Source organism: Salminus brasiliensis, chromosome 19 (genome assembly GCF_030463535.1).
Source record: "Salminus brasiliensis chromosome 19, fSalBra1.hap2, whole genome shotgun sequence".
NCBI classification, from domain to species: domain Eukaryota; kingdom Metazoa; phylum Chordata; class Actinopteri; order Characiformes; family Bryconidae; genus Salminus; species Salminus brasiliensis.
Genome location: NC_132896.1, coordinates 15,429,166 through 15,453,210, shown reverse-complemented (window position 1 = coordinate 15,453,210; position 24,045 = coordinate 15,429,166). Strand labels below are relative to the sequence as shown.

The 24,045-nt window shown below is 44.5% G+C and overlaps 1 protein-coding gene across 1 annotated transcript in view; it reads left to right on the top strand.

The window, feature by feature from the left end:
* Positions 1-23,441, top strand: part of gpc4 (glypican 4) — a 33,003-nt gene extending 9,562 nt beyond the window's left edge. Inside the window, exons 2-9 of the mRNA XM_072662853.1 lie at positions 10,594-10,752; positions 16,175-16,572; positions 17,264-17,429; positions 18,259-18,389; positions 18,515-18,655; positions 18,836-18,960; positions 19,067-19,239; positions 20,287-23,441. Coding sequence (XP_072518954.1) covers positions 10,594-10,752; positions 16,175-16,572; positions 17,264-17,429; positions 18,259-18,389; positions 18,515-18,655; positions 18,836-18,960; positions 19,067-19,239; positions 20,287-20,498 — 1,505 coding nt within the window. The 3' untranslated portion in view covers positions 20,499-23,441. The remainder of the gene's footprint in view (positions 1-10,593; positions 10,753-16,174; positions 16,573-17,263; positions 17,430-18,258; positions 18,390-18,514; positions 18,656-18,835; positions 18,961-19,066; positions 19,240-20,286) is intronic.
* The last annotated feature ends 604 nt before the right edge of the window (positions 23,442-24,045 follow it).

Here is a 24,045-nt window from a genome sequence, read left to right as displayed (position 1 = left end):
ACTATGACTATTTATTTCTGACCTCTAATAAGCTGCGCCACATACACTCGCTGCCTGCTGACTAAGTCCATCTGAGTCCAGCTAACCAGTCTCTTTGTAATGAAACTTAGCTGGTCAGTGTGATATGCGTGATATATTGAGATATAGTTTATGATGGTGGCAAATATAATATTGCTTAACTATAATAAGTAGGGAGCATAAATTGTTGTCCCATATTTGTATCATATCAGTGTTTAGTGTCAGGTATGGAAAAATCCAGTTACTGCATGGTGTTTTGAAGTTGGCACTGGGTTGCCAGCATACCGTTACATACTTGCTTGTGAACGATGGTTCACATGTTGCTCTGCAGGTCAGCGAGTAATCTGGGTTTTTCCTGTGGTCAGTTAAGGCTCTCTTCGTGTTTGACCGGGATGGCCCATGGCGCTGACTGATTATTTTAGGTGATGAATGTATTGTCGTTGCTCAGCCAGCCCTGCACTTTCTCACGTTAGAGCTCTCCCTGCCCCCGTCAGCTCCTCCAGTGTTTCTCACTTTAGATAAGTGTGTGTGTGTGTGTGTGTGTGTGTGTGTGTGTGTGTGTGTGTGTGTGTGTGTGTGAATACAGAATTCACCCTTTACGCCATTTGATCATAACTGGTGTCATCAGCTCAATCACCCTTCTTTTACGTGTGTTTTTCTCCCACTTCGTGTCCCCACCTCCACTTTTCCTGACTTACCCCTTTGTCCCATTTTTCCACACGGGTAAATAAACGATGCATTCCAAGCTGTCAATGTCTCCTCTTACCTACCACCCTACTAGTGCATTGTAATTAGGCTCTTATTCATTCTCTCTCTCTCTCTCTCTCTCTTGCTCTCAGTGGTAGTATGCTTGGGGGAGTGTAATTGCTTCCACCTGAACCTTGCTCTGTTCACTTGAGCCAGCATGTCCACCCCTTCGCCAGGGCCCATGGCTCTGCTTGGTTAGGCTGGCTCAAAGGCCTACACATTGGCTGAAGTTCCCCTGCTCGCCTCGAACTCCGCTGGCTAACTCATGAACTGATTTTGATTTAAATTTTTTCTCTCCATGTTGCTGCATTGTCTGAATCTCCAGCGTGCGACTGAAAGGCCCTGCTGCATGCAGCTAAACCCTCGGCATGTCGGCTCCTGACTTTTAATGTTTCTATGAAAATGCTGGAGCAAGTTAACTGGTTCACAATGAGCTGACCTGGGAAGTGGTGTAGGCAGGGAGCTTTTGTGTATGGAGACAAAGCCGGAGACAGCACACTGGGGAGAGAGAGGGAGACAGACAGAATGAGAGGCCAGATCCATGTTGTGGAATCTCCCCAGGGGCTTCTGGGTAAATGTTCATGGATGACAGCCTTTTGGAATGCTCTCCGATGGGGAGTTTTAATTGGCCAGAGGCACTGCCTGGTTTAGTAATCAGAGGTGAAGTGGTAGGGGAGTCTTCGTTAGTGTGTCTCAATGCAGTTTACTGTGTTTCATAGTAGATGTTTTGAAGATGTCCTTGATTAGGGTTGTGTGCTTCAGTTGGCAAGTGGAAGTTCTGCTCGGTGCAGTAGTAAAGACATGGAGGGAACTTTTAAAATACTACACTATCACCCTGGTTAATGATCAGTCGGCTGTCTAGACTTATGGGCATGTGATTAAGCACTTGCTCTGCACACCTCTAGAACTTTCAGAGAAGAAGCATGTATTGTTTCTGATTGAGGCTGCTTCTGCGCTTTCATTTCTTTTATCAGCCGTGTGCCATCTGTAATGAAGGCTTTGCTAGTTCAGTGTTTTGACAGCAGTATTTGGCAGGAGATTTTAATCTGTGATTTATTTAAGGAAACATCATTTTGCACACATGCTTTCCAAGGACTTGTGGCTGGCTGCCCGACTGTAAAACATCTCTTTTCCAAATTGAAGTGTCTGCAAGTGTAATTCCCGATCCCTGAACCGTTTCTAAGTGAATGCTAAATGTTTCTTTAGATGAATTTAATCAAGGAAGGACTTCAGTGAGCTGTGAATTTAAACATTTCTGTGGAGCCAAGTCTGATTAATTAGAATTCACTTATAGCACAGGATGCGTACACTTTAATAAGCAGATGTTTAATGCCAACACTCAGTTGTGTTTTCCTTTTATCATGTGAAGTTGTTGTTGTTTTTTTAAAGCCTTTAAAAGGTTCTTTAGCCACATCCTATTTACAATCTTGTTTTTTCCGGGAGCATTTTTTCCCTGGCATCGCATACAATGAGAACCCTTTGTTGCAGCATTATTTTGATCTGCACCAGGAATCGGTATTGGTTAGAGGAGAATCAATCTGTGTTTCTGCAATCACATTGAATACACAGCCAAACTCTGAGCACAAGCTTATTGTCTGTGAATACCAATGCAGAACTGCACTGTGGAGCACAGAGTGTTGATACTCACCTATACTCACTGTACTGGGCTGAGTGATGTACACTGGAGAGGGGTATCCAGTTAGTGATGATAAAAGCATGTACTCTGCTTAGTTTTACACATTTTACAAATAAGTGGGACAGATGTGGTTAAAAACAAACACCAGCCTGACCTGCAAAGAGTAGATTTCTACACTTTTAAACACATTTAAAGGGTTTCTGCAGCCGTGCGGGAGCTCTGTATTGCTACCTAGTGGTTAAATGAGAAACTGCAGCGCTCCGTGACCTCGTGCCGTTCTGCAACAACTCTGCCAATTACATATTTGGTATGAAAATCACCCTCATACAGATACACAGCCAGTCTGTCCTTCCATCTCTAGTATCGGCATGTAATGTCTTAAATAAGAATCAACAGCATCAGACAGGTGGTTTGGAAAGGTTTAACCAATATTTCAAACCAGTATTTACTGAGCTTCATTCAGTGATGTAGTTAAAAAAACAACAAACTATTTGAACTTTGAAGCACCTTTATTTTTAAGAGTTTTCAGCATCTTAGTATTATTAGCCTATATGTTTTATTTATTTTTAATGATGTTTTCAACATTTGAGACGTAGAATAAAATCAGCATTGTCAGACAAATGAAGAATTGTCACATCTGCTTTACTAGCTGTCCCTTTCTCAATATAGCAGCACTGATTCTTATCTTGATGCAAAATGACTTGGGGAAACATGAATGGATCTGACGACACAGGGATCTCCATACAAAATATCTTTTTATGCCATTTGTAGTGCAGTGTACATCAGAGGGAATGAGATTGCCCGTTCTATATGCTTGATTCTGTAGTCTGTGAACCGTTGTTGTGTTGCAATATGCTCTGGATTATTGTCTTGCCATGGCCATGTCTTAACCTTTTGACAGAAGCAGCTCCATGTTGATCTTTTGATCTTTTCTTTGTGTCCCTGATGCCATGGATCCTAACAAGATTTCCAGAGCCTTTAAAAGTAAACAGCCATACATCACGGCTTGTCCACCGTACTGAGGATTAGGGTCTTTTCTGCAGAACTCATTTCTGATTTGTGTTTAGCTAATAAATTCTGCTTTGTGGTGTTTTGTTACAGTACCCATAAAGCCACTGAGTACAATCTGGATTAGCAATTTTAATTACTGTGACTACTTTTTTGGTGCTGACGCTGTGCACCAAAGAATTTCACTTGATTTTCAACTTTTATCGTTGTGTAAACTGTGACCTGACCATCCATCTAAATATAGCTCAACGTACCAGTGAAGTGAAGTCCAGGCACTAATGTTTGTGGTCTAAGGGCAGTACTGTTTTTCTTCTGGCAAGTCTTCCAAGTAGTTTGTTGGAGCAGCGGTGGTGTTTAATTGCAGTTTTGGAAGTTTGATGGTCTGCAATTGTAAAAGTCTGTTTCCAGAATCAGATGGGAGTGAATGTCAGTTAGATTGGTTTGTTCATGAGATATCTAGGGGTGCTAGTGGGAGGTAGACCTATTTATTGTAAGTAGTTTTCCTCCCCCTGGCCTTTTTGTTCATTTTTACCATTAGTCTTAATTACGGAGGATAAAAACAATCTGCGAGTCTGATGACTTTCGCTGACTGTTTTGTTTCATCAGCTTGCAAATGTTAATCTAGGCTAGGCTTTCTTCTCTTTCTGGTCTTGCTGCTTTTAAACTCCATGGAAATAGCTGGAAACGGTCAATGTGTCGTAGGTTTGCCGAGCTGCTCCTTCCTTTTAAGTGAGGTCCCTGATCTGTTTTAGTGTCGGCAGGGCTGCTTGCCATGGGATATCCTGCTCGTTAATTCGCTTCCTCATTAACACAACAACTGACCCATGGGATTGCAACTGCACGTCCGTCCTGTCATACACCCGTTGGAAAAGGGGATATTAGGATGTTGGTAATAACTGAAGACGGATTAAAGTGCATTTCGATTCAACCTTAGCCCCAAGTGGAAGGAAAGGCCATAAGCAACATGTACAACACCACCAGTGGAAAAGAGTTGCGCTAGGTATCTGCTGTATGACCTGTGGAGAAGTGCAGAGTGTTGTGTATGGAAGGGAAGTTATATCGGGAATTGGTAACAGGGAAAAAAAAACATTGCTCTTATTATAGGTTAAGCGCTGAGGCTGCCCAAGTGAGTTTATCAGTTCATTAATTTTTTTTTGCCACGGTGTCAGATTCTTGAAATGTGTCCTTGAAATCAGTCCCACAGCTGTTTCCATTAAAGATGCTGATGGCTTTTGAGCTAGAACTGTTTGTGCTGATCCCTCGCATCACATGTGTTTTCGTGTGCACTGACTTGTTCTTGTTCTGGAAGGGCTAAGTCGATGCATCATTGACGAATGGTGTTGTCTGCCGAAGTAGAAAAAGCCTTAAATCGAAGGTACAAAGTGCTCCTTCCTAAAGGTGGAAATGGTTGTCTTCCTTAATATGGATTTAATCCATGTTTCATGATGAAATGGCCTACTTGACATCATCCACAATTTGGTATAGAAGGGTTGTATAAGCCAAACCTTTGTCATTTGGATTTAACTGTTCTCGTTTTTTTTTTTTATTGCAAGTCCTGAAAGGCATTATTGTGTTGGCAAAAGTGCTGTAAACTTGTCATGCCAGTATTTGAGAGATGCTGGAAAGGGATTCGAGGGAAAGAGAAAGTAATACCCCTGCTGATCACCTCCATATGAGCGTTTGGGCTTTAATAATAGTTTCTTGTTACAGGCATCCCTTTTGAACGCACTTCCACAGAGGGGGAAAGCCTGTGCGCTTGTACTGTATAACATTTGTATAGGACCATCTGTTTCCTGACGAGCATGATAGCTGTGGTCTTTCCGTGTTCGTACTGCTTCAGACACTCAACTCAGAACGGCCTACAACTGTTCTCCGTCCTACAAATTAGACAGACATGTGCAGTTTCTGGCTGATGCAAATCGTGAAGGGCAGTACTAGACGTATACACGGCCACCAGGAAAACACATGCTGCAGCAAAGTCAGATTTAGTTCCAGGTTCAAGATTATCAAGCGTAGATCGGAATCGTCTATAAAGATTCGGTTCATCTGAATATGATGTATGTGTGGCTACCTAAGTCACGGGAGGGAGGCGAGTGTTTGTCAAGAAGCCGTGGAGGACTCCTCCTTTAGTGCTTCAGGAGATGGACAGTCTCAAGATGGCCTCGGGCCACACAGCGAGTGGAGAAGAGATGCAGAGCGGATAGAAACTATTACTCTTGCAGCTGGAATGGAGAGGGAGGAGTGCTGAAAGCAACCAGTGCTGGCTTGCCCCGACATGAAAGCCAGATTTGGGAAGAGACGACTGCAGAGCATAATAGCTATGATTTACAAATCAAATATCCAGCGCTTATCTGTCCTTAATGTTCCTGCTCAGTTTCACTCTGGCGCTCATCCCTTTAATCTTAATGCTTGAGTCTGCATCTAAGGTAACAGGAATGCCTGTGTAGGGTTTCTTTGCTTGCATAAGGATGTGCTTGTCATTATTCCGTAGTGAAGCTCCTGAGATACCAGCTACCTTCTAGTAGAGCTGCAGAATGTAATGGGCCGTTTAATAGTCATTGTTTCAGACGTTTTTCCAGAAAAAGCTGCAATAGGCAAACAATCTTGCCATTCATTCATTCATTTTGCCGGTTTATACAGTGTGCTGCGAGCACCTTCACTCATTACCATTCCAGATGTTTCTGGTTTTCGTAAGTCAAGGCATTCATGTAACTTGACGAAAGTAAATTATCTTCAGAATAACGCAAGCTAATCCTTAACCCTGACAAATTATTGCTTCGGCCTGCGATTTCACACTTGAAATATGCTAACAGTATAATCTCTAATTAGCGCTCGGTCCTTTTACAGCTCTGCCGACTGTCCTTTTAACCTTGCAGATATGGTGCCTGTCTGATACGACTCCCGTTACCTTGTAAACGTTATCTTGAGATAGGACTAACACAGTTTTCTCTATTTTACTCCGAGAGGATTAGGCTGCCATGCTTTATAACAGTCTGCTGGTCTCTGTGTGACCGTGTATAGAGGCGAGTGGGTGCCGGACAGAGAAAGAAGTTCCCTGACGAATGGGAGTCCCCCCGTCCCCGAGTGGTAATTGCAGTCGGTGTTACAGTAAAGATGGGCAGAGTGCTGTGGGGTGTAGGGTGGGTGGATTTGCACTTTTCTGTTTTGTAGTCAGAGTAATGAAAGCGCCCTCAATGGGTGTTTCTCAAATGCATTCTTGACCTCTTTCCGAATGTCTGGCGCCCTTTTTTTTTTTTTTTTCACTCCCTGGATAAAACATGGAATTTTCACCTTACTGAGAAATAGCATTTGTCATTTAGATTTAGAAAAACATTGGTTGGGACAGTCATTCTTTTTTCGCTGTTCCTCTTGGATTATTTCTTGTGGTTAGAGCTTTGATGATCTCCAGCTCTTAAATACTGTCTTGACAGCCGTTTGTTATTGATTATTTGTTGGAACTTGTATGTGGGAAAATGGTCATAGTTTGATTTTAAGTATACGCACTTGACCCAAGGGACATATACAAATGTCATATTTGCTGATAGGACATCTAATCATAGCAAGTTTGAGCCCAGTGGAGACCAAGGGTTGACTGCTTTGTGTGTCTAGCAGACTCCAAGAAGGCCCATTGCTCTATTTCTTTCTGGCAACAGCCCGTTGATGTGGCGGCTGGAGCGATTTATAGTGGCGGACGGCCTGAAATAATCCCCTTGGGAATTTACGACTTCTGACTCGGAGGGCCGAGAGCTGGTGGAGCCATGTGCATGCGCGCGCTGGTGTGTGCACGCTGGTGGTGGGTCTGCTGGCCAAAGCCCAGCAGGGTCAGAGTGCATGGCCTCTCTCAGAGGAGTGGCTGTTAACCTTTCACCCTGATGGTTAAGCTTGGAGGCTGGTGGTGCGGCGCTGGAAGGTTTTAAGTCTGTCTGGGACTTCTGGGAGAAAGGGGTTGGGGAGGGCCACATCATGGCAGAAGGTGGGGTGGCTAGTTGTAGGAGGGCATGAGAGCTAATTTGGGTTTCCTCCACATTCCTCTTGCCGCCAAAAAGGGTTGGTGCTGGAAATGTAGGATGTCAACAGGAAGCACTGGGAGCTTTTTTTTTTGTTAATGGAGAAATTACTCAGGCTCATTAGGATTTATAGGAAAAGGCACTCACCACTAAACATATGGGATGAGGGAGATGGATAAACGCTTTATGCATTATGGCGATTTATAGAGTTTGAATTATACAGATGGCGTGATTTTATACTTTGTGTTTAGCTACCATAATTGAGGTCTTAAGAATCTGCTTTAACGTGCCAGTGTTGTCCTAAAAAAAAAACTAACACGTATGTGTGTGTTTATGTGCACAGTTTTAGGCTACATTCGAAATAATTATTTTTCCAGTGTGCTGTTGAGGATCTTCTGTTGATATCGGAGCGATACTGATATTTTTATCACGCCATCTTTAGAAAATGGTGCATAGATCCACTGGTATGTGGTTGTTTTAGTGAAAGTTGTCTATTGACCTTACAGAATCAATAGTGGAGTTTAGCAGAAGTGAGTTGTTTGACCGTTGATCCCGCTCTGTGTGATAACAGCCAGTGATCAGGGGTGGTAGAATTTGCATGAATGCTTGAGTTGCTTTGAAGCAGTGTTCTCTAACCTCCTGGAGAGCTGCCTTCCTGCAGGTTTGAACTCCAACCCAAATCTAACAAACCCTATTCAGCCAATCAAGAACTTCTAAATAAACGAATTAGTTGGATCAGGTAAGGTAGAATAGGGTTGGATCCAGTTCTTTCATGAGCAGGGTGGAGACCACTACTGTAAAGAGGTTTCCGTCCCTCCGTTTTTAATATTTCCGTCCACACTGGGACGAAAACGCTTGTATGAGCATGCTAGCCCTGTATAGGGCGATAGTAGCTACCTTATTAAGAGAGAGCTCAATACGCCATGAAGAAAGAAGACAACTCAGAGCTCTAATCAAAATGACACACTACTCCCTATGTAGTGTACTATGCAAGTCACGAAATTACGGATTCTAAATCTAAATTGAGCATCTGTGACGGAACAGTATGTACATTTATTCATCTGTCAATCTAGTGCTGTTTGCGTGTGGATGTTGTAGTTATGTCTTATATAGTTGACTATATAGGGAGTAAGGCAGTATTTTGGATTATAACTTGCATGTGTTGCAAGCGTCATTTTTGTAAAGTCCCATTTTTTTCCAGAAATCTTCGCCTTGATGAGCATTTTTTTGTGGACATGAGGCCAAATTGCAGCTTTAATTTTTGTTTTCTTCAAATATACGACTGTGTGTATGGGATCTTAGTTAATATTGTAATAAGCAGTTCTATTGAAGAGTTGATGTGAATTCGTCTCACTGGAGAGTTTAGTTAAGTAGGTTGTGGTTTAGGCAATCTGCAAGCAGCAAAGGTTGGAGGTTGCACCATGTGATATCCTGTGGCTGTATTTGTACCTGTGTTCTTGGGAATTTGTGACCTTGTGCTACTTTATTTGCAGTGTCCGGTAAACCAGTTTAAAATCACCAGTAGTTTTCGGTTATGTGGACAGCTAGGCAGTAGCACAGTGTACTAGTTCCACTTAATTTTTTTTTCTCTTATTTTTGTGTGCGTTTCACTTGCTTCAGCCAGGACCTTCACCCCACCAACCCCACCCCCTCAGTTCACCTCTGTACAAAGAGCTATGTGTTGGGTAGAAGTGTGATGGAAGGGACTGTGTGGGCAACATACTGTTGAGCCTGGACGGGAGCTCCGAAGAGTGAGGGGTGCAGCTGGTTTGGGGCCCCTGCAGGGTGGGATCAGGTGCTCAGTGTGTGTGTGTGTGTGTGTGTGTGTGTGTGTGTGTGTGTGTGTGTGTGTGTGTGTGTGTGTGTGTGTGTGTGTGTGTGTGTGTGTATATATGTATGTACTGGTGTTACTGAAATGAGGGCAGTGAATTTTTCTCTCTCAAACTAAAGTCACTGTAGATCAACTTAAACAGTTCTCAATCTAGAACTTCATGCTCTTATGTGATTTCACTGCTTGCCAGTGCAGGGTCACATCGTGATCTAGATCCCTGTCGTGTCAAGAGGCAGTCCAAGGACAAATGTTTGTAAATAAGCCTGGCACTTTTATGCGCTGGGCGGCGCCTCTCCCACATTAACACACCATCGTTGAGCGAGAGGAACCCTGGCAGTAAGCAGTGTGACAATTCCTGCTGGATATTTTGTGGCAATGGTGATTATTTGCAAGCTCTCAGCAGCTACTCACTTTACAGTCCTGTTCACTCATTTAGCAGACGCTCCTGATCGGGACCTCTTTGCAGATATCTGTGACAGGCTAGACAACATGTCGATGCTTGTGTTCAGCTTCAAAAAATGAAACTACAAAACTTATCCTGTTTAAAATGTAGAACTTTTTTTTCTTATACGAAAATAAAAATGTGTTCACTGCGCCTAGTTACACACATATCTCTGTGTGTGTGTGTGTGTGTGTGTGTGTGTGTGTGTGCTGTTCGAGCCTTGTTTGAGCAAAGTTGTAAAACGGCCTGTTTTGGCTCGCAGCGGCAGAAGCTGTGAATGAGTGGATGTGTCTGTCTGCAGGCTGCAGTGTGTAGACTGGAGTGGCTACAGTTCCAGTAGGCTGGCAGGGGAAGCCAAACAGCCTGTTGGAGTCGGGTCTGCTGAAAGGCCCCTTGTGTTCTCCCTGAATTCCAGCAACCGCATTAAAAAGAAAGAAAAACAAAACATTATTGCAGCTGTGACTACGCATTCAGACCCCCCCCCTTTCCTAATGTAGCGGCCAGCTCGTTCTTGCCCACTCTCTTCACCCAACGTTGCTCCTCTCCCTTGGAGAGCATGGGTCAGCGGTGTTTTCAGGTTGAAGAAGCTGTTAAATGTAGCGTGGAAGCCTTTGCTCATGTCTCGCTCATGCTTAGTCTTGTTTGTATGATTGTTTTGATTCATTTTTCATACAGTATTTTTTTCTGACTGTAAATCGCACATACCCTCAATGAAATAATTATAGGTGTCCGCAACTACGTAAACATTGTAAGGCTATATGCAATCTTGTAATGATGGGGATTTTTGCTAAACTTGGTGTTTAATGGCTTATTTTTCTTCTTCCCTGTCATATAAGTGGCGATTAATATTCCGGGGGGGAATATTTTAGTAAAATAACTCTTCCCGCTTTTGCTTCTATCTCAGGAGCCCATCTGAAGGTGTGTCCTCAAGGCTTCTCGTGCTGTACTCTGGAGATGGAGGAGAAGCTGAGTCAGCAAAGCCACACAGACCTGAAGGCCCCAGTCTCTCAGCTGAGCTCGAGCCTGCAGAGCACCTTCACCCAGAGACACCAACACTTTGACCGTGAGTACACTACAGTCTTGTGCACCCTCACTCACATAAGGCCGTTTTCACACCAAGTTTGTTTGCTCTGGTCCAAGCAATACCGGACCAAGATCATCATAATCATCTCTTCTCAAGGGTCTCAATGCTGTTGTTTTTTCCACAATACGGACCAGGGTCTGATTCAGCCAGACTAAAAAAGTGTTGGTTTAAAAACAAAAAAAAGTTTTAAAAAGTGGATTGTGCTTAACCATTAGCTAAACACAAACCATTGTGGAACGCTTAACCAGCACTTTCATGACGACAGAAGTGTGTTCTGAGGCATATTCCACTCTGGGTCAGCAGCCTTGACGGACACCTCCGCCTGCCTCGACTTTCTGTCCAGAAGCTCGCAGGCTGTCTGTCCGTTCGTCTCTCCACCTGTCCCCCAAAATCCCACAGTCATCTGTCCTATACACACAAACACACACGGCACACACACACTTGCACAAAAAGCTTTCAGACAGACCACACACACATCCATAGCCAGGCTTCCTTCCTCCAGTGCATGTGGCTGTAAATATCAGTCAAAGGGGGAGGAAGAGGGGGTGGGTGGGTGGGGGATCAGGTTTACCCTGTGCAAAGGGTAAAGGGGTGCATGGGAACATGCGACAGCACTGCTGACTCACCGACATGGGGGGGGCCCAGACACACTCCGCTGACCAGCTTGAATGTCGGATGCCATTGTGTATAGAATTTATGTCCTTACAGGTGTAAAGTAGGTCATCTCTAAAGCAGTAGCTCAGAGCCAAGTAAGGTTTTGCTACCAGCTGTTGGTCTAGGACACACTTTAGGTGGGCTAAAACACTGCACATGCCTCAACACTCATCAAGCAAGCAGCAAGACCTTTGTGAGTGGAACTGAGAGCTGTGGTCCAGGGGAACTAGGTGACATTCTTATGTCTAGGACAAGTTTCAGTACAAGGCTCATAACAGAGAAACGCTGAGGAAAGTTACTCTCTGAAGTCATACTGTTCTGCACATGGTGTTCACATTTTATGGTGGACGGACTAATAGAAATGTTCCGAAGTGGCTTGAAATAAAATATTTATACATTGACTTATATTGATTTGCCTGTTTTATCGACTCTGAGGAGTTTAATAAAAGGAATAGCCAGAGCAATTACTCATGAGCTGTTTCCTCAGGGCTTGGAGAGGCCGAGCCTGCTGCTTACCTTAGCGCAGATGTTTGATGCACTCTAGATACCAGGGACAATAAGACGTGATGACGCATCTCCCTTCCAGACACTCGCTCACGTTGTTATGCACTGGTGCGCTCATAGTGATTCGAAACAAGAGCCTCATTTGTGACAGTCCAACTGGAGTGTCTTTGGCAGCGGAGCGTGGTGCTTTGAAATGGATTCGGCCGGGCCGCCTCTCTGGCACGAGTGTTAAGAGACTGGGAGAGTGTTGTGGCGCGAAAGGCTATCCGAGTTACGCGCTGCCTGGCATAGGACACTTTATGACAGTGTTGTTTGTGTGTGGAGGTGGGAGAGAGAGGCTAAGCGTCATGTGACCCATAGGGTCAGGAAGAGAGCGAGAGATCGCTCGAGTGAGAATAAGCTGGAGTGGGAGAGATGAAAACAGGCACACAGACACACACACACACAAGGATGGGCAGTCTTGCACTTTATGAAAATGGATGTTGCTGATTGATCGTTTTTAAGGGAGGGTGTGTGTCCGTGTTAAAATGTGAAAAGAAAAAAGGCTTAGGGAGTGATGGTGAATGGGAATGTGTGTATTGCAGCCAGATGTGAGCAGGAATGTGACGTGTCGGAATGCAGTGGCAGCCTGATTTCCCCCTCCACCCCCCCACCCCGTCTCCTCCTGCTCGCTCCCATTCTCTCTGCCTTTTGTTCCTTTTCTCCTCCTTTCTCCCTGCCATCACTCTGTTCTGCCTTTCGTTTCTCCTCCAGCTTCAGGTTCTCAGTCCTTTTGAACTGTTACCGTGGGAATAAGCTTAGAAGTGCTGGTCCGTGCACACTGTGGAAAAAAGGCTCGGGCACTTGGTTTAATGAGCTAAATGGCCCTAAAACGCCAGTAACGTGCTATATGCTCTTAGCGCAACAATGAAATCTGCCCACAACACAGACGGGCCCACAAGTGTAAGCATTATCTTGACCTTTGAAATGCCTGTAAATGTAACCAAACGAGCTGCCAGGAGTTTCTGCGAGGACGGAGCGTAAAAGTAGATGAGTTGCTCCCCAGCAGAAGTGAGTCTGGATTACTCTGTTTACATTGGGGCATCCAAAAACGTGCGTTTCCTCACAACGGAACTACAGGCACAGGAAATGGCATTGAATGTATTTACAGCGGATGGAAGATATACAAGACGGACCTCGCAAACAAAACTAGACTTGGTCAACTGGGAATGCAGCAGAACATCTACAGAGCATACTAAAGATAAACGGTCATTAAGACCAAATGAACATAAACATACACGCATAAGGATGTTTAGTGTGGGTGGGTGGGGGGTGGTGGAGACCAGCTTTAGCTCGGACAGCCTCGAGGTTCCAGTCATGGCCAATTAAGTTCCAGGCCAGAAATAGTTTTCTTCTGGTGCTTGGAGTGTCCGTTACCTCCCTGGTGCGTCCGGTCTGGCTAACCCTGTCCAGAGCAGCGTTGTCTGAGGTTTAAGCTGTAGGATTAACCCCTACCCATACTCCCATCTCCTGCACCACCGCCACGCAGCAGGGTGCCCACAATCCCACAAGAAAAGAAAAGAGCTCACCAACTAATTGGCACAAATGGGGAGCAATTACTGGCTGGGAAAAGAAAGAGCAAGGGAGACGGATTGAAGAGCGAGTTGGACGGATGGGTAGATGAAGAAAGGACTGCGCTCAATTGGCCGGAAGCTGCTTCTGTTTTTTTTTTTTTTTTTTTTTTTTTTTTTTTTTTTTGTTTGTTTTTTTGTACCTTCACAGTATTGTGGACACGTTAAAATGTTACTCGTGTTTTCCCTGGAAAGGGGTACAAGTGTACAGGTCACTGGAGAACAGCAGTGAGGAAGAGGGAATGGTCTTGCAGAAAGACGGAGTGGCCCATTTGGAGTGGTCTGCCTCTGAAAAGCGAGGAAAAAATGTGCATGCCGACCAAGCACCCTTGACTAAGTTATGCGGCACTACTCCCAACGAGTACCCTTGCGCATAACCTTTCACACACTTTTTCCGAACCAATGGCAGGCCACAATGCTCGCTTTAATGGGAAAATCAGAAGGGAGATCCAAAGCTTGTCTGCTTGTTGGCAGACTCATACATGCCATAAACTCCCCTTTAATGGTGAAGCAAGATGGATGTTTAACGTGGTCTTTAACTTTGGGACCTTGTGATGTTAGGTTCTCATATGCTCTCAGGTTTCTGTCTGATTTTTTTTAATTTTTTTTTTTATGGGATTTGCATTTTGCTCTGATCTTGCTGCTTGATCTTGTTGGAGTCATGCAGGCTTAATTTACACATTAGCATGTCCAAAGATCTACATGCTAAAGCCTTCTAAGGAAAGTTTTCACTCCTCTTTGCAATAAAGGAGTTTTCTCAGCTACATTTGTGTATATACAAGCAAGCTTGGGTTTAAGCCAGTAAAAACTTGTGAACAGATCTTCACTGATCTTGTTCCCCCCCGGCTTTCCCCCAGTTTTCCCACTCAGGGCCGTACTGCCTGGCTTTAAACTTGTGGCAGCTCTGGCATTCCTCCATGCCTTTAGGGAGGGGGGCTGCCGTGGCCCTTTCGTTCTAATCCCCATCAATGGAGCGTGGAGCTGGGTGCCCTCTCCCTCTCCCCGTATGGGTCAGGGGCTGAGGGAGCAGAGCTTAACACAGGGGCTGCAATGTTTCCGGTATCCGTGGTTACACAGCAGGTCCGGGAGGAGGAGAGGAGCTAGGAAAAAGGCCTCAGCTTTACCCCCTCCACCCCAATACACACACGAGCACACACCACCTACCATTTTGCTGAGTGTATGCCAGTGTGAGGTGGAAGTGACAGTGCCTGGCTGCCTCGAGCAAGCCTGTGTGTGTGTTTTTGGGACAGTGTTTAAAAGCGTGCCAAGGCTTTTGCTGAATATTGAGACAGGCCTGGTGCTTCAAGTTAGCTTTTACGAGAACGGACGCTCAACACGTCAAGAATTAACACATCAAAACTATGTTAAACACACAAACCCAACTGTCCCAGTGGTGGTTTCATCCGTAAGCAGAAAAGGGGGGAAAGTTGAGGCATTGAGAAGAGATGTGGTTGGTTGTGTGTGTTGATGCCCGCCTGTGTGAACGCGTGAGAGTAAGGTGAAGCATTTTCTGTGGAATTCTCATTTTATTCAGATTAAGAAAGCCGGGGTTGTGGGGAAAGAGTTTCATGGGAGAGAGAGGCTGGATTATTTGGGGGTGGGGGGTGGTTGGGGGGAGTTGACATTCCACAGGATGAAGTAGGTCATTGTTCCCTGTCTTCACTGAAGAGGGCCTTCTGAAGGAACTGATGAACTGAAAGCAAGGGAGAGGGAATGAGAGAGGGGCTCGAGGCGGGGTACAGGTCCCTTTTCAGGGAGGGGGGTCTGCATTATTCAGTAATCCTATTGAAAGCTCCTCTCTGAAGGACGAAGCAGGAGCAGCGCAGAGAGAAAGAAGGGGGGAATGGAATGTGACAACAGAAAAATGCCATTGATAGCGGTCAGTCTCAACTGGCTTGATTGGTGAGACATTACCGTTTGAACAGTGAACTGCCCTTCATTCTTTCTTCCACTTCTTCCTCTCTCCCTCGACCCCCCCCCCCCCCCCCCCCTCTTCGTTTCTTACCCTCTCAGCACTTTTCATCTGTGCTGGAACTTTTTCCAGGACCTTAAAGAGACTGCAAGAGAATGTTGTTTGGGAACAATGTTAGGTCAAATGGAATACGCATTAATGTGTTTAGATAATAACCCTGTGCTTTTCTGGCCTCACTGGCAGCCCTAGTGGTTTTTCCAGAGGCGAAGAGCAAGCCGGGCCCTGGACTTTGCAGAGCATTAAATCTTGCTCTCCAGAGTGTCATTCTAATGACAAAGTAATGTGGCTTTGGCCAACAAGTTCCTAAGAAGTGAGAGCAGCTCGCTTTTATCCTCTGAGAAATGCCCCAATTTACGTTCTGTCAGTTTAAAGTAATCAAGTATTTTAACATGTGTATGTAGCTGGTCTTCCAGTAAGAATCAGCAAATACCGGCACCCTTACTGGGGGCAAATTCCCATCTGTCCAAGTTGACCGTGCCAATTTATCTCGACGCCTCACAGTGGAATTCTTCTGCTTCATGTTCTTCCACAGGAAATAGCACACGCACACAAGGAATAATCATTTATCAAGGTCTGGTATGTTTAGAGCTTACAGTGTTATCTTTTTTTCTTCCTCTCTGTCCTCCCCTTTCCGCTCCCCTTCTCCCTCACCATCTCACAGAGTTCTTCAAAGAGCTGCTGAACAATGCTGAGAAGTCGTTGCATGACATGTTTGTGCGCACCTACGGCGTGATGTATGTGAAGAACGCCGAGCTGTTCAAGCATTTCTTCCACGAACTGCGCCGTTACTACGCCTCGGGAGGAGCCTCCGTGCACCTGGACGGCATGCTGTCCGATTTCTGGGCCGAGCTTCTGGAGCGGATGTTCCGTCTGGTCAACGTGCAGTACGAGTTCAGCGACGCCTACATGGAGTGCGTGAGCCGGCACACAGAGCAGCTCAAGCCCTTTGGCGACGTGCCACGCAAACTAAGGCTGCAGCTGACCCGTGCTTTCGTGGCAGCTCGCACCTTCACCCTCGGCCTGGCGCTCATCCCCGATGTCGTCAGCAAAGTCTCCACGGTGAGTGGTTGGTGGAGATTGGATTGGTGATAGATTGGAGTCATTAGGAAAGTGGGGTTTGCTCTAATGTTCTTTGATAAAGAACACAAAGGGGGCAGAAGGCCAGATGACCAAATTACACTGTCGGAGTGTATTCTGTCCTGATCCTTTCTGCACTCTTAAAAATAGAGGTGCTACACAGGGTTCTTTGAGCGATGCCGCTCAAAATCATTTTTGATTCCATAAAGAACCATTTTTTGGACAATAGACAACTGTGTGAAGAAATTTAAAGGTTTAAAGAAGTCAGAGCAGAGGTCCTTTACACTTACAGCTGCTTTATGAAAGCTGTTGTTTATTGGAACCAAGTGGTTCTTGTGTTGCATGTTTGCTAAGGTTAGGTTTGCACCATCAGTCTGAAGCATCAAGCGTGTAATGGTGGCGTATCTCTCTCCATTAAAGCGCTGAACATCATCTACCTTCAAAGGCTTAAACATTTAAACCTCAATCCAGAAACTGAACAAACAAAGCCGATATTGGATCAGCTTCATAAGAGATAGCTGTATCTACTCCGTTTCTTGTCCGTTGGTTTATCAGCCATTACAAACTCCAACCCGTTCCCGAAATTAGGCTTGGTTACTCATCAACCTCTGCTGTTGGTCTTTCATCTGTTTAGCTCACTTTAACAACCCCCTCCTCCATTTCCTCCTCACAGGTGAGTGCCTCTCCAAGCTGTGTGCGTGCAGCTATGAAAATGCTGTACTGCCCGTACTGCTCAGGCCAGGTGGCACTGAAGCCCTGTAAGAACTATTGCCTCAATGTGATGCGCGGCTGCCTGGCCAACCAGGCTGACCTGGACACTGAATGGAACAACTTCCTGGGTAAGTCATTCGAGTGGAGTGAATGAGCACCTTTTACACATTTATGAGGAACTGAAATGTACTGTACTCTTCAAAGGATGGTTGTTCTTGGGTTGTGTCTGTCCTGTAAAGCCCGGGGTAGTATAGTTTAGTTTGTATAAATGTAGAAAGTCGTAATTGCTTGATAATATGAACAGAATGTGTTCCTTATCAACAGTTCCCACATTAACAGCAGCTGCATTTACAAATTGCTGAATTCATTCACGAATTATGGAGGTTTTCATTATATTAATAGCTTTTCATACTTGTTTAATATCCAAAAAAGTAAAGTCTTAATAGCAGCATGTGTTGAAGTTAGAGACATTGGTTAATAAGTCAGTGAAAGAGCATAGATTTTCTTTTCTTTTTTGCCCCTGCTGTGATTAATGTAGTGTGGTATGGTTCTTGTGAATGTGTAGCTAGCATGGTCCCAGCCCCTGACAGACACATACGCACACATACCCACATACCCATGTGTGCACTTAGTTTCTGGCTGGAAGAGTGCTAGGACTGGTTTTGCTCACCCAGCATGTCAGCTTCGTGGTGCCTTAATTGGGGGGCGCCAACAAAGGCTATGAGCCTACAAAGGCTCATATGCTAGCTCAGTGCTCCCCCCAGTGGTAGAGATCGGTTACAGCAAAGCCTGTGAGCTATCAGTGTATGACCTTTGGCAGTATTTCTTATTCGCTTGTGCCCTGTACACCACCACATCTGCTTAAGCACTTAGTAATTAACTGGGAAAACACTGCTGCAATGTGGTGCAGTGGTTCTCCAATGTTCTGGTTCTAATGTGCATGGGTTTGACTTTCAGATGCCATGTTAAGTCTGGCTGAGCGACTGGAAGGGCCATTTAACTTTGAGTCGGTGATGGACCCCATAGATGTGAAGATCTCGGATGCCATCATGAACATGCAGGAGAACAGCATGCAGGTCTCTCAGAAGGTCAGTGACTGGTTGAGTTGTGCATTATTTAAACACATGATTTATGTACTTGCTGGCGAATAAAATTGAAACGGAAGGCACCTAATGTCTCATGCTGACTTGCTCATTCTGGTACGATTTTTCAGGTCTTTCAGGGTTGTGGACAGCCTAAACCCATGTTCCGCTCTAAGCGTTCTACGAAAGACTCAGGCTTCCCTGGCCGCTTTCGCCCGTACAGTCCTGACGCCAGACCAACCACTGCAGCTGGCACCAACATGGACCGACTGGTAACAGTTCATACATTAACGTGTTTTGAGTAGACCCCCTTTGTGTAGAGCTCAGATCTCTGTTTCAATAGTTTTAATCACGAGAATTGGAGGATTGTGTAATGCATTCGTGTTTACCAGCGTTTGGGCTAATTAAGAGGTGAACATCCACTGAACAGTATCTCTGAACTCCTCACCAAGGTTACGGATGTGAAGAAGAAGCTGAAGCATGCCAAGAAGTTCTGGTCTACGCTGCCGGACACCGTTTGTGTTGGAGATAGAGTTGCCCAGGCTGATGAGTGCTGGAACGGCACAGCCAAGAGCAGGTAAGACTGAGCTCCTCTTGAGTGCCATCAGTAGTCCGGTCAGACCAATGCTATGAGCAAAGGTAAACGTCATGTCTTCACAACCTTCCGTTTTCTGCATTCTCAGGTATGAGTCTGTTGTCATGGGCAGCGGCTTGGCCAACCAGGTCTCCAATCCCCATGTTGAAGTAGACATCACCAAGCCAGACATTGTGATTCGTAAACAGATTGCAGTGTTGAAAGAAATGACCAGCTGGCTGAAGGCTGCCCACAGTGGAAACGACATCACTTTTGACAATGGTGAGAGCAAAAACCCACTTTGACAAGCCATGCTTTCCAGTACACATACATATACTATGCAATGTCTTGCATATAAACGCATATCATCACTGTCCACTTAAAAGCATGGATCTCCTATGTAACTCCACTACAGGGTTGGAACCATGGAGAAAATTTAAAACGGAGATGCATGTTTTCCACTGGACAGCCGTGATATACACATATGTCCAAATGTTTGTGCACAACTCTTCTAATGAATGCATTCAGCTACTTTAAAAGTTGCACCCATTGCTGAAACAGGTGTATTGCCAATAGAATTGGATGGCAACATACCTTATGCCAAGGTAGCTGTGGAACAGTGGAACGGTGTTCTCTGGAACGATGGTGTGCCATCCAGTACTTTTGGGATGAGTTGGGGACATGAAACATCCTAATCTCACTGACACTCTTGTTGTGGAATACTAACAAATTCTCACAGCAGTGCTCCCAAATCTAGTAGAAAACTTTCCATAGACAGTACTACTTTGCTTTAGTTGTCTTTAAATGGTTTTCTGTAATGTATACTTACTAACTGAATGCAAACAGCAAGATTTGGAAACTTTTTAATGTTTGTTGCCAAACTATAACACATACACTATCAAGTGGAAGTGACCGGCTACTGTAATTACCGTTTGTTTGCACTGGAAGCTTTGTGGTCGGTTGTGTAGGCAAAGAGTGCCAAAACTTAGGAAACGGATACGTGGATAACGGATACCCAAATTTGGTTTTGCTACCAGGGATTGTTGTTAGAGGTGTCTGTTAAGACTGGATTGGAAAACGCTGTGCTAGCGCTAGATGTGCAGAATTTTCTTAATCACAAGAATCCACAGCATGTATTCCCTGCCTCAGCACACCGAATCCAGCTTATCAGATCATTATTAATAGCAATGTTAGTAAGTCTTGAAATGAAACATCATATAAAATGTCATTGAGGATGCAGTGTCCTAGACAACAGTATTACCAAATCAAACTTCTTTGGGCTGTCTTCCTGTTGAACTCACTTGTCTTTTTTTTGTTTTCCGTGTGCAGAAGAGGATGGCAGCGGAGAGGAAAGTGGCAGCGGCTGCGATTCGCCTTCTTGCAAAATCGACACAGACATATACTTCCCCACCCCCACACCTTTCAAGCCCCGCATGGTTCACGAAGACAAATCTTCCAGCGGTGTCCGGTTGTCCCCCTCCAGCCTGGCTCTGGCTCTTGCAGGCCTTGCTCTGGCCCTCCTAGCCCCCCGTGCCAGATAAGAGCGCCCCAGAGAACAGAAGATGAGCATTACTGAGGATAAGCAGAAACTGTCAGAGGACGTTTTTTTAAAAGAAGAGAAAAGAAAAGCAAAATGAAAGACCGCCTTCAGGACTATGGTCTGCCTGCCGTCTAGGGAAGACTCAAGTTATTAATATTGTAACTCCACCTTAATTTTTTTTGTTTTTAATTTTATATAAAAAAACAAAATGGATATTCGTGTACAGCAGTGGGATTTTCAGCAGCGATACACCTACCTTTTTGTCCGTTTTCACACTGGACTTTGCTCCCTCCAGCCATTATCAGTGTTCACAGTGCCACACAATCAGCTGTATGTTCATTGATTGATTTTTTTTTTTTATTTTTTTTTTTTTTGGTTTGTTTCCCTTCTCAAAATAAGCTTTTTTCAGAATTTAGGAATTCAGGTGCACGTGTGCGTGTTTGTGTGCGAGAGCTGGTATGAATGACTGTTTGTAATCATGTGAGACAACTTTCCCTAAGGTAGCTCAAGAATCAACTTCTGTAACCACATGTTTATACAGAACGAAGCAGAAATGTCACCGGTACATAGTCACTGGAGGTAAACGTCTTGTGTCTGTCCATGTTGAAATCACGGCACAAGTTCCTAGACAAACAAGAGCAGAGAAGAACCAAGCCATGAAAGATGACTTGGTAATCTGTCAAGGAATAGACGCGGTTCACGCGGATAGATCTGAAGGTTTTCTTTCTTTCTTTTTTTTTTTTTTTTTGTTCTGTTTTACAATTCCATTCCAGCTCCCGCAGTCTCAAATGATCCACATTTTCCTTCAGGGAGCCCCATTATTTTAGAACGCTGTCTCTTATCATAAAGGAGTATGAACTGATTCTGCTTAATGGAGCTGGAAGCTCCGGAACAGCCTTTTTACGTTGATCTGAATGCTGATTTGTTGGTGAAGGCCTCTTGTAGGCCCATTAGTGCCCCTTTTAACAAGAAGGCAAATCTGGCGGTGACCTGTGCCTGGTGTAGACTGTGCACAGATGTGACCTGGTCATGCAGCTTTAATTGCCTAGGTATGTCGGCATGCACAATGTGAGTGAACCGACCTGACTGAAATTGGTTGTCTGGGGGCTTGGGGGGGGGGGCTTCAGGAAAGACTAAATGTGAACCGATTGTACGATGTGAATCAGTTAGGATCGAAAATATTAATAATGATGAAAATAACACAGGGTTTTTATTGGGAGTTTTATTTTTGTTTTTTTTTTTGTTTTTTTCTTTTTAGAAATGTTTTAAATTTAAGGTGTAAATCTATATATTAGGTACTACAGCAAATTGTCCAAGGCCACAATGACTGATGGTGCTGTCTCGAGCAACGCGGAACGGTCTCTGTATGTGTAAATGTTTTCCTTTCCATTCGTTTGGCTCATTGGCAGACCCTTAAACCCTTAACCTTTTGGGTCTAAGATTGACCTGTGAGCGTGGCCTCTCTAGGTCCATCTGCTAGTTCTGTCTCTGCATTACAACAGATGTTAGTTTCCCACTGAACTGCAGCCTTTGGTACGTTGTTTTTCTTTTTGTTTGTTTGTTTGTTTGTTTGTTTTTTTTGAGCCTGTTCCCCACACTGGAAAATAGGGGGCAGCCTTTTGTACAACCTCACAACAGTTGATTGTATCTTACATTTGTGGCTTGTGGACTGTTCCTGTGCTTTGCCAGCCACTCGCCCTGTACGTGTGGGTTTTCCTCTCGATAACTGACAAGTACAGTATTACTATAGAGAACAACTCCCAAAAAGTATTCCACCCATTCCACCCTCTCTCCCTCCTTGCTCTTGTACAGTAAGTTATTTAACTGCATGTCTCTCCTAAATGCTTTTACAAACATGATCTCAGATATTGCTTCCATAGATAACTAAAGTACAGTATTCCAAAAAAAAAGTATATATATTTATATCTGTAGATGGTTGCATTTTAACAGTTTCATGAATTACCAGATTTCTTTTTAAATATTGGTTTCAAATGTCATGTTATGTAAGGCGTAGATTTTTGTAAACCATTTTATCATTGTCATTTCTGCCCCTCCCCACTGCCGTTCGACCCCCGAATAGCTTTAACTATGGTTGTGAGAAGTTTGCAGAATGAAGGACAGGGCTGGCCACGAGTTTGTGAGTGTCCTAATGTCATTATGCACTTTTAATTGCCATTCAACCCCCCCCCTCCTTCACCACATGGCGTGCAAGCCAGATGCTTTTTACAGTTTCACAAGGACAGCAGCTCTCTTCAGTTCCCACCCATGGAAGGCCAGGCCTGAAGCCCAGGACTGAACCCAAACAACTTTATTTTATTAATTTTTGTTCCCCCAGAAGTGTTGCAGCTCTATAATTCACCCCCCCCCCCCTTTCCCTTTACATCTGTTACATATCTTTCCAGTCCACTGTGTTTGTATGTGTGCTGTTAAGAGTGTCAGTTATTCATCTCCTGGCATTACAGCAATCCCTCCCTCTGTCGTCGTCCCCCCCATTGGAAGAACTAATGTCTTCAGGAATGGCAGTGTCTTATCTTAACAATGTGTGGCTATTGGGTTACTCCAAGTCCTTCAGTGCTGAAGTGATATGGACACTGAACTGGATCGAGGGGATCATGTTTTCCCATCCAGCAGTCTTGAGTGGAAATACAGAACCACAGAATGAAGACTGCAGTCGTCCCCTCTCTCTACAGCCCTGGACGATGGAGCAGAGATGTGTTTGATGAGAAGTGAGAGACTTGACTACAAAGAGGAAGAAAAATGAAAAAAGTGTAAATATTAAGCAGCCGCAGGTCTCTGAGGGGCAAAAAAGGTCACAACAGATTTTACTCTTTCAGAGGATCTGCTTAACACGGGGGAACCAATGAGGTAGATGCTACAAATGTAAGAGAAAAGGTATATTAAACATGTCCAAGTCTTGTGGAAATAAAGACTGCAGATATTTAAATGGGAGCTGCTTCTTTCTTTGTGGAATTCCGGACCTTGGTGGGATCTGAGTGCAGTAACCGGTTAGTTAGGCCTCTTTTTTTATTTCAACTGAAGAGACTAAAGCAGCTGATTTCTTACTGATGTCTGAAAATGACTAAAAAAGCACCAGAAGTGGGAGAACTGAGGCTAATGTCCCTGCTCTAACATACCTACTGTACATCTGGACATGTCGGGTGGGTTGAGTCAGGTGTGCTTAAGCAGGAAAAGCCTTGAACTGTGCTGGAATTTCCCATCCCTGTTTTGGGAGCTAGATGGCTTCCTTTCTTCAGAATGAGACGGTGGGCGGGGGGCTGTAAAATTCAACTTCAAACGTTTGTAGGTTAATGGATGTTTATACCCCTTCATTTTTACTCCTCTTTTACTGAAAGGCAGCAGCTGGTAAAGCTTCTTCTGAAGAAATATGTAAAACCTAATAAGACTTAAGAAATATAATGTAAAAAAAGCTTGATCGTACAGCTGCTCTACCAAGCTGATCGTGCACATAGAGCAGCTAAACCATCAAACTCCAATGATGACTTACCTTAAGACAATCCACCACCACAGCTCGTTGACCTGCGTGGGGG